The sequence below is a fragment of the Eleginops maclovinus genome, chromosome 8 (assembly GCF_036324505.1).
Source record: "Eleginops maclovinus isolate JMC-PN-2008 ecotype Puerto Natales chromosome 8, JC_Emac_rtc_rv5, whole genome shotgun sequence".
NCBI lineage: Eukaryota > Metazoa > Chordata > Actinopteri > Perciformes > Eleginopidae > Eleginops > Eleginops maclovinus.
The window spans coordinates 14659097-14668664 of record NC_086356.1 but is presented as its reverse complement, the minus strand read 5'-3'; the positions used below and the strand labels follow the sequence as shown (position 1 = coordinate 14668664).

Genomic DNA, 9568 nt, shown 5'->3' with positions numbered 1-9568 from the left:
CAGAACATCTTCACTCATGACCTGCATTTGTGACATTCCTGCTGCAGTGAAGGACACCTAGCCTGGGGAAGGTCTGAAGTGTTTACGAAGGTATACTGATCCTGACTTGACAAACAATATTCTGAAAACACATTTCCCACAATGCTCAAGCTGCAAAATGCACTAAACATGTCTAAATAATAATGTTATAGTTGTAATTGTTTTTCTTTTAATAAAGCCATTCTGTCTGATATGCCATCAGCTTTAGTACTGATTCCATATTTACGTTTTTAATTATCGCATGTGCATATTAATAGTACACATTTTCTAAGTCTAAACATACTTTAAGTCACTTGAAAGGCTTAAAATGAGTCAGGGATCAATGTTTTTGGCTTGGTTGGTTAATGCATTAGATAGAAGTTGATCTGTAACAATATTAAATAACAATAAAGCTGTCAGCGCCTGGGTGACTGGGAGCAAGAACTTGTAATCCGATTTCATCTTGGCTCTCTGTGCCAAAATAGATCCGTCCTCAGGCATACAACAAGCTCCAAGAGACCACTGCTTCTTTAAAACTTCTGTACGTGAACAACCTGCTTGAAAGACTTGAGCTTAAAGAAATGTAAATATGAAATGCAGTTTTAGAAATCAGAACACAAGAGGCCTCATAATTCAAGACATTCTCAGCACTAAGGGCTACAACTAAGCAGAAAAACAAACAACTATTGTTGAGTCAATTCAATTCTTAATCACTTTAGGGAATAACATCTGAATCTTCTCAAAGTGTGTCATATGTTTATCATGCAGCCCAGCTGAGTGTGTCACCCTGGCAGCAGTAAGACAAATAAGTGGAATTGGCAACATTTACCCTTCCCAAAGGAAGACCACAAACACGTGTCTAACAAGTTACCTAACAGCTGAATTACACATGATGAAAAACATTCAGATACAACAGTTGATGACCTGTGAAGGGGTTTTACAGCCATGCGTGTACGTACCCTTGTAATAGCCGTGCGGTTGAAGATAAAGACGTATGTTGTAGGACTTCAGTATGAGCCCAGGCTTGAGCCTGCAGTCTCGGGGTGTGATCTATTTTTAACTGTTGTCCCCCGCAAGTACAAAGTCAGATACCTGATATTGTAGACATGTGCCGATCTTGAACATTTAAAACTCAATATCTATTTTTGCAGAGTGTTTCAGTGTTGGCCTACTTTACAGGTAAAGATGTTGACTTGTGGTCATTAAAGATATGTAACTAAAGGAAGTTTTTGGCTCTTCCATGAGAGAGAAATGATGAGGAACTTTAGGCAAGTGCACATTGGAGATATTGGAGTAATGTTTTGATGATACGTGTGGTGCAATTAGATATCTCGTATGCAAGAGGGAAAACAAACATTTAATGCTTATTCATTCCTGTCCGTCCTAATCAACTCAACATATAGAGAAAAAAGTAATAAAATAGAGACAACCTGTTAATAATCCATTTAAACACAGGGCAGTTTTTAAATACTTTCTCAATTTTTCAAAACTTTTCAAATTTTCTGAATCTTATCAAATAACATTCAATGGGTGGCAAAGAAGCAAAGAAAATGAAAGAAAAATGCAACATAACACAATGAACACAAGCTAATCCCTAATGACAAAGAAAGCAGGTCACAGCGCAATCATTTGAATGTTCCCCTGAGTCCCCCTGTTTTTACCTTTGGACACTGTTTTTGAGTTAAGGTGGTTACAGAAGCTAGCTAAACATGTTCAGCTAGCTAAAGTTGTTAAAAAACAGCCCAGTATTTATGTAATGACTCGCTTCAACCACTTTGTAACATTATTCAAATCCAGTGACTAAACTTTGTGGGATGATCATGGTCAAGTTGATGCGTGGCGGATATCTTTTCATTTTTTTAATACATTTGTGGGGAATTATAGTTCTCAATAACCGCTGCTTTAACAAACTGCTTTAATGCAGCTTTATATTGAACAAACTTTAAAAAAGTTCAAGCTCTCACAACTGTCAGTGCATTATTCCTGCCACAGAGCCCATTCCTACATTACTGTCTTTGACTTTATGACTGGCATTTCTCTAAGTTCTCTAACTTGTTTGGGCATGCTGTCTTATTCATCCATCTGATATTCCTGCAATGTTTCGTAAGGACAGTGAAGGACAGTTTTATAAACAAGGCTAGTTTATGGCTCTTGCATAATTGTTTTCTGTGACAGGTGGGTGAAGCGGATACTTTTACTGCTTTAAACTCACCGCGTTGTAAATAGTGGTTTGACAACAGGGACCCTCCAATAAAACTCAAGTCTGTTTTGTTTATAATAAGTAAATAACATATACTTTTTGTGACTATTTGTAGCTACATTTGTACAGTACAACTACCACGGCATACAATGCACTGTTATTCTGAGTGAGTGTGTATTTTTAGAATTAAGTGATGAGTTGTATGAATTATTAGCCATGCTCTCACAAACTATAAAGGGTTTTATTTGTCTTTAGGAGTTCAGTATCTGAGTTTGAGGACAAAACAATTGTAAAATGATGTCATGTGTTTTTGCTCCATTGCAAGCACCTCTTGTGGTGATTGTAAATGTCATAAGCAACGGAGGAAATATTATTGGACTATTGCTGCATGCTGTGTTCACATGGAAGTTTTTTTGTTTATTAATTTGGAGTTGATCCTATGAAATAACTTAGTAAGTTTTCAGGAATAAAGAAAAGTAGAGTAATGTCATAAACCATTTAAATTAAGCTTTACTGATTATGTCACACATAAACTGAGTTGACATGATTTGAATTTAGTCACCAGGCCGCACTTAGGACTTTGCAAGGACTTGATAAAATGTAAATTAGTGTCTGTGTGTGTGTGTGTGTGTGTGTGTGTGTGTGTGTGTGTGTGTGTGTGTGTGTGTGTGTGTGTGTGTGTGTGTGTGTGTGTGTGTGTGTGTGTGTGTGTGTGTCACTTCTCAGAAGAAATTAATTTGGGGTCTCTGCAAAGACCTTTACTGGTTAAGATGCAAGTTTAAAATGAAAAAACGTATATAAATAAAGAGATTTATTGAAAAACACAAAGGAACTTCCTTTATTCTGTGGTGCTGGGTCAACAGTATGTTACATCTTTAAAAACATTGATTTATGGAAAAACACAATAAAGAACATCTATGAAATCAACACTAATAACACCCATGCTCAGTATTTCTTTAATCATAAGCTTACTTTATTTCTCAAAAAACAGCATTGTTACAGTATTGAAAGCGTCTCAGACTTTATACCCCATCTCGAGCATGTTGTTGTGGGGCTTCGGAATGGATGTGGCCTCTTGTAGTCATGGTAACAGAAGTGTCGTCTTACCAAAGCAAGATATATTTTTACACCATGTTGTTGCACCAACAGTCTGCCTCCCTTCCCTAAACTCACTGGGACAGGATCAGGTGGGGAGTAGTGCTGCACATGTAAGAAGTGTGTGTCACGACTACGTTTTGTTTGTCTGGGAGCGTGAGAGAGTCAGCTGAAGAAATGCTTTTCCAGAACTAATAAAGGCAGGAGCAAATTGTTGACACGAGATCACTATATCAAAGGAATAGCTAGCCATATTTGGATTTATTCGTACACCTCTAGACACATATTCTTGCCTAAAATATCAAATTAAGCATGATTTAATTATGAACATTGGATGCTGAAAATGGAAATTAATTATAGATTAAAAATTAGGAAATTGTCTTTTTATCTCATATCGTGACATATCATGTGACAACATTACAAGTGACAATCTATATCCTGTATGTATGCATTTCTATAAATCTGTTGTGTGATTTATTTATTTGCCTCTCCATTTTAGGAGGAGGAATGGCTTCTCAACCAGCAGGGTAAACAAATAGCTGGACACTATCGTGAGCATCAGGTGACCAAGGAACAGGTACAGCTAAAAAAGAAGGGAGACAAGCAGTATATTAACTTAGAGGGGGACACTGAAGCACATCTAAATGATGATCAAATCTGAAACACATCATCATAAGGCTCAATGAAACGTAATGAAAGGTGCTGACTTACGTAGGTGATCTCTGTGTAATGGATTGCAGTCTCTTGCATGCCAATATAGAAGATCATGAAGATGGGATGTGTCAAATAGCAGGCAAAGCTAATGTTGGAAAGAGGAACCCAGAAACCCAAAGACAAGAAGCTGTTGATCACACCTGGAGAGAGGATGAAACGGGAGCATTTTTAAACACATATTTCTGCTTTGATGTTTTAAGTTTTACATTATTATTATTTAGCTTAACAAGAAGTGTTCAGACATGCTTTTTTGTAATTCTATCCATATTTGTTTAACCAGGTCGTTTGTTTGAGTCTTGTATACTGTAGATATGTAGGTGATGGTTAAAAATGTATTAATGTAAAAGACATTTCCTCATCCTCCCCTGTAGTGCTGCTATTTATCATTTGTTTTTGTGTGTGATGCAGATTGTTAGGGATAACAGCTACAAAGCCGTCTGCCAGAAAAGGACTAAATGGCCTTTGGCTTGAAAACGAGTAAGCACTAGTGAGTAGATGCACGCTTCCTTCTGTCCAGTGGTAAAAATGGCAGATAACGTAATAATCTAGATAGATTTAACCACTGAGAAAAGGGAGGAATCGTTGTACTTAGTGTTGAAGTACTAAAAAAAACAACACTAATAACTTAAGGTGCATATTTAAAAGTTGAATGTATGGAATTTGTGGTCTTTGTTTACCTCCATAGCCATCCTCACAGGCCAGTATGATCCAGGTCACAACCAGAGCCCAGAGTGGCCTGTGCAGTCCCTGAAAGAGGGCATGGGGCACCGATGGAGAGGCTGGGGTCTCCTTGAGGATGTAAGACACTCCAATCAACGCAGCCGTCATAGACAGAGAGAAGATCCAACCAAGTGCTGCCTGCCACTGGAGCAACAGAAATACACGATAAGTAGATGGGTTTGTGGGTACTGCGACATTTCGGCTTGATAACATAACAATGATGTGTTCACATTTGTACAAAGAGAATAAACTGTGTCTGGCAGGGTGTTCTCACCTTGTGTTTTATCAGCGGGCCTTTCTTTGTTTTCAGATATATTCCAGTCAAGATCCCTATTAGAAACGGGCCATACCTTGTGTAGGGTTTTATATAGTAATATACATGATACAGGTCAGACGCCCTGCAAAATAAAGAAAGAAACTATTTAGACACCTTAAATTTCATGCATTTAGTTATTTAAGTATTTGCATATCACCATCTACTGATCTTACATAATAGGCGGCACAAAGACAGGCAGCTGCAGCTGTGCAGTTACAACAGCTCCGGCCACAGAGTTCAACAGCAGAAGACCTCCAGCAACAACTACAAACACCCTTTTGTTTCTGATAAACAGAAGACAAGAGGAATAAGTTTAGAGAAGTAGAGTTGTTATAAATAAGCACTGATTCAAAATTGTAGTTTGTTGTTAAATGTAAAAATCAAGGACATACAGTCTGTAAAAAAAGATCAACAGAGGAGTGGTGGCATAACACTGGAAGTCCAGAGACAGGTACCATGACCAAGGAATACACTGAGGATGGAAGAGAAAATAAAATGTTCAGTAAAGAATATGCCAATATAGAAAAACAAGCTACAGTTATTACTTAATGGGATACTTCATTCCAAAAATACATCTAAACATCAATTATTCACCCTGTTACCTTAGCTTTGTGAAGCAGACCTTTTTTTCCCCTCTCGACAAATAAATGTAAATAATAAAGAATAAATCTTTTTGATCATTTGAGGTCAAAGATGGGGAAAACTATATTAGTCATTAGTTTACAAACTCTCCCACAAGTTGTTCAGTACAATCTAAGCTTCTTGAATTTATTCATATGCTCAGTGTTTCCCAAAGACATTTTTTAGTAAAATAAAAAACGTTTGACTTTGCATATTTGATTTGTTTTCGTTAAACCATTTACTCCAAAGATCAAGAATGTTCTGTTATTTTAACTTTATTCAGCATACAGGCTTGTGAGAAAAACTGTTTTCTTGATCATTTCAGGGTAACACTGAGTAATTGATATGCTCATGATAATTTGGGAGTGAAATATTCTTTTAAACTTACCGTCTCACTGACTGGGAAGAAATTGCTAACCAACAGTATGTTAGCCCACCAGTACCTCTTACAGTCCAACAGTTTATGAAATTCTGGGAACCAGTAGGGGCCCCACTGGATCAGCGAGTTGAGGCCGGCAGTTAGACACATAACAAATATATGCAGTGGTTGAATCCTGAAGCAAACAGCAGACAAAGATAAGTCACATTTACTTTACTGGTTTCAGAACAAACAACGAGGAGCTTTTAAATGACACAGATAGATAATCAGAACTTTTGTGAAATGATCAACATGCAGTACCTTTTAATCCTCTTGAAGAGGAAGCTGGCCACCAAACTTAGGGTCAGTTTGTCCTTTGCCCTGTCAATGATACCCAGCAGAGACTTCGCACTGAGCAAACCCCTACAACACAAAAGCTGCTTTAGAAAAAGCCCCAAAACAAATGCGACTGAGAATGACAATATGTAATTTGGAGTTTTTGAGTGAACTGTCTCTTTAAAACTCAGTGAGCCTTACCCTAGCACTAAAAAGGTGTCCACAGATAGAAAATAGGGCCCACTAAAGATAGGTATATGCAGAGGGTGGTTTTCAACCGTTGTCCTCCAGTGTTTGTAGTTATCTGCAAAAGAGATAATACAGTATAGTGAAATACATGATACTTTATTTAATAGTTTAATATATATAATCGAAACACTTGCAGACAGTGAGTCTTGTCCTACCAATATTGTTTATACCAGGCACCATGGCAGAGTGTCCACTTATAATCCACAACACGCTGAGAACACGGATGCCGTTCAGTGAGGAGTAGCCTCCTCCTGGGGCAGATGAGGAGGTGCTCAAGACTCCCTGGCTGGTGTTATGTATGGAGAACGCCTGAATGCATCGGTACAGAAAGCCTTGTGGAAAACTCAATGAAGTGTTCGTGGTGCTGCCTAGGAAAGAAATAATCAAATCAAACTTTTCAATGTTCAATATTTCGGCTTTTAAATGTAAACTTCAATCGGACTAAAATAATGCGTCTCCAGGACTTCAAAACTTCTTTATTTTAGTTCTTCTTCTTTTTTAATGCATTTACTTTCATATTCAGCTTAAAAGTAGATTCCTTTCACATAATGACATTATCATTTTTTCATGTTATGTTGGTTTGGTTGAAGATGCAGGGAGAGCCCTTTTATGTGCTTAAAACTTTGTTAACTCCAAGGTTTTGTGCCTGAGTGCCGGCTTCAAAAGGAGATCTCAAATGGTTCATTCTCTAATTCCCTTTGAATTAAACCAAAACAGATTTACCTATCATCTCCTTTCTGAGCAGCACAGCATTGGTGTTGATCTTGTTAATATTTTTGGGAAATGTTGTGGTACATGTTATGATGCATTACACGATACTTACTCGCTTCCTCCGAAGTGTTACTTTTAGTTTCAGAGGAGGAAGGCTTCACTGTGGGGGCGACCTCTTTCTTCCCTTGCAGAAGGTTCATAGCTGTTAGCAGGGTAGCCGCAAGAGGGATGGCTAGCATTACAAAACACACAAACCTGCAGGATAAAAGGTTTCTGTTAGGTGAAGATTCACCAGTAGCAAAGTCATGGGATTTACAGAGACACTCCTCTAGTTTCAAAATAAAAGCATGTCTTCAAGGTGAATTCATGTGTATCAATGTTTAAGAGAGATGTATAGTTACAACCCCTATAAGATAGTAGAGACGGTTTAAAAAACCACTCACAGACACATGGCATCTGATGCGCCAGGAGCAATGGTGTCGGACAAACAGTGGGTCATGAGCATCTCCTGAGTGGAGTGATTGACCAGGATGCGAGGAAAAGGAGGAATGAGGGGCGTCTGACCAAACCGAAGTCTCCCTGTTAAACAAATAAAACAAATCAAATATAGAAATGACTGAATGCTTTGTCTAGAGAAAACTCATTTTAAAATCACTGACCGTCTAGCACCAGCATTTTCACATCTTCTTGTCCGCAGGAGTCAGGAACACAAATACCCACAAAGTACTGGACTGTTCCCTGTAGTAAAAAAAAGCTCTGTTCAGGATCTATAACAAAAGTCAGGATGGCATTTTATCTTGTTTATGTTTAACATTGTTTGCTGTTACCTGTTTAAGGAACACCTTGCAGTACTGGCCAGAGAAGGTGGGTCCATGTGCAGAGCGACACTGCTGCAGCAGGCCAGGCTGGTTGACATTTCCTCCTTTCACATTGCTGCCCATCTTTCCAAATGCATCATACACTGACAAAACACACAATCATCAGCATATATTTATACAATAGCAACATAACTTAGTTAAAAGACACAGTGACTTAATTCATAAAATTAAAAATGTAATATATTCAAAATGATTGTAGCTGGCCCCTCCCAAAGAAAAGCTGGCCCCTGTATGTTAAATGGACCAGAAGAAACACTGCCATAGACTCAATGCAAAGGTGACTGCAACTTAACATAGAGGAAGAAAAAGGGAGCAACACTTACTGAGAACAGCATATTCCTTTGGGCTGTCCTGGGTAATATGCCCGAGGAAAGTGTTGGTATCCTCTGCACATTTCTGAGACACAGTCGAGGCCTGCGTATTCTGCTGCGCTCTATTACAACCTGTAAACAAAAAGGAAAAACATCCAACTCAGTTCATCTTTATTACTGAGAGCACCTTTTAAGTGGAGGGGTAGTTTAGAAAAATTAGAAAAAAATCACTCTGTCAGATCTCACAATCTTTTCTCACATTTGGCCCTAAAACGCTTCCATACAGGACATGCAAAGATGGGGTCTACAAACATTCAGCTACTTTGGTAAAAACACAGAGATAGTAACAGAAACGTCTGTATTGACCCCACTCAGTACAGTTTCAATCAAAGGGGAGGCTGACCTGGCCGCTGCCTCACCTCTTGTCTCTCCCTTTACGTTTGCAGCAAATTTGGTGACTTGTAGTAAAAAAAATATTGGAATCATACAGAAATGGCATGTACAATGCAGATCAGTGGATAAATCTTGCATAACGTATTGATTTTATTTCCTTTCTTTTTTTACTGTTCTTTACAGCTATTTTTATTGAGTAATGCATCACTTATTGTCCCCCCCATTAACAATGGCCTGTCAAACTCTCTGATCCACTTCATGTCTGAAATATACACTTAGTTTCACATTATTGTAGTTGGCCCCTCTCAAAGAAAATTTGAACCCTGTATGTTAAATGGTCCAGAATATCCATTGTCTCAGACAAATTTAAAATGACCACACAGAAAGAAAAAGCCCTTCAGAAATCAGCCACACTTACTTTGAACAGCATATGGCCTGTCCTGGGTGTTTTCCCAGAGCAGTGTGTTGGTATCCTCCTTACATTTCTGAGACACAGGGGCCTGCATGTTCTCCGTTGCTTTACTCCCCACTGTAAACAGCAGGAACACCAACCAACCCAGCCCCATTTTCGGAAGAAAAACACATTTTTTCAGGTGAGATCTGGTTTAAGTAACTACAATAGTGGGCGTGGCATCACCAGGAAGAAGA

The 9568-nt window shown here is 38.4% G+C and overlaps 1 protein-coding gene across 1 annotated transcript; it reads right to left on the bottom strand.

The window, feature by feature from the left end:
- Window positions 1-3791: 3791 nt before the first annotated feature.
- On the bottom strand, window positions 3792-9486 carry LOC134868752 (O-acyltransferase like protein-like). The gene is made up of 16 exons (XM_063890057.1): window positions 9339-9486; window positions 8540-8686; window positions 8166-8299; window positions 7998-8076; window positions 7782-7917; window positions 7451-7593; window positions 6783-6995; window positions 6580-6682; window positions 6364-6465; window positions 6073-6238; window positions 5456-5535; window positions 5237-5347; window positions 5022-5145; window positions 4705-4891; window positions 4025-4167; window positions 3792-3896 (listed from the first exon to the last, which is right to left on the bottom strand). The coding sequence occupies exons 1-16, from the start codon at window positions 9484-9486 to the stop codon at window positions 3792-3794; spliced, it is 2121 nt and encodes a 706-aa protein (XP_063746127.1).
- Between the last annotated feature and the right edge of the window lie 82 nt (window positions 9487-9568).

Bases quoted from the DNA above. Each gene is read 5' to 3' on its own strand.
- LOC134868752 (XM_063890057.1), bottom strand. From the start codon at position 9,486: ATGGGGCTGGGTTGGTTGGTGTTCCTGCTGTTTACAGTGGGGAGTAAA. The intron at 8,687-9,338 runs GTAAGTGTGGCT...AGATGAACTGAG, and splicing joins CAGGCCATATGCTGTTCAAA to TTGGATGTTTTTCCTTTTTG. The intron at 5,146-5,236 runs GTAAGATCAGTA...TTTATTTTGCAG, and splicing joins GTCTTTGTGCCGCCTATTAT to GGCGTCTGACCTGTATCATG.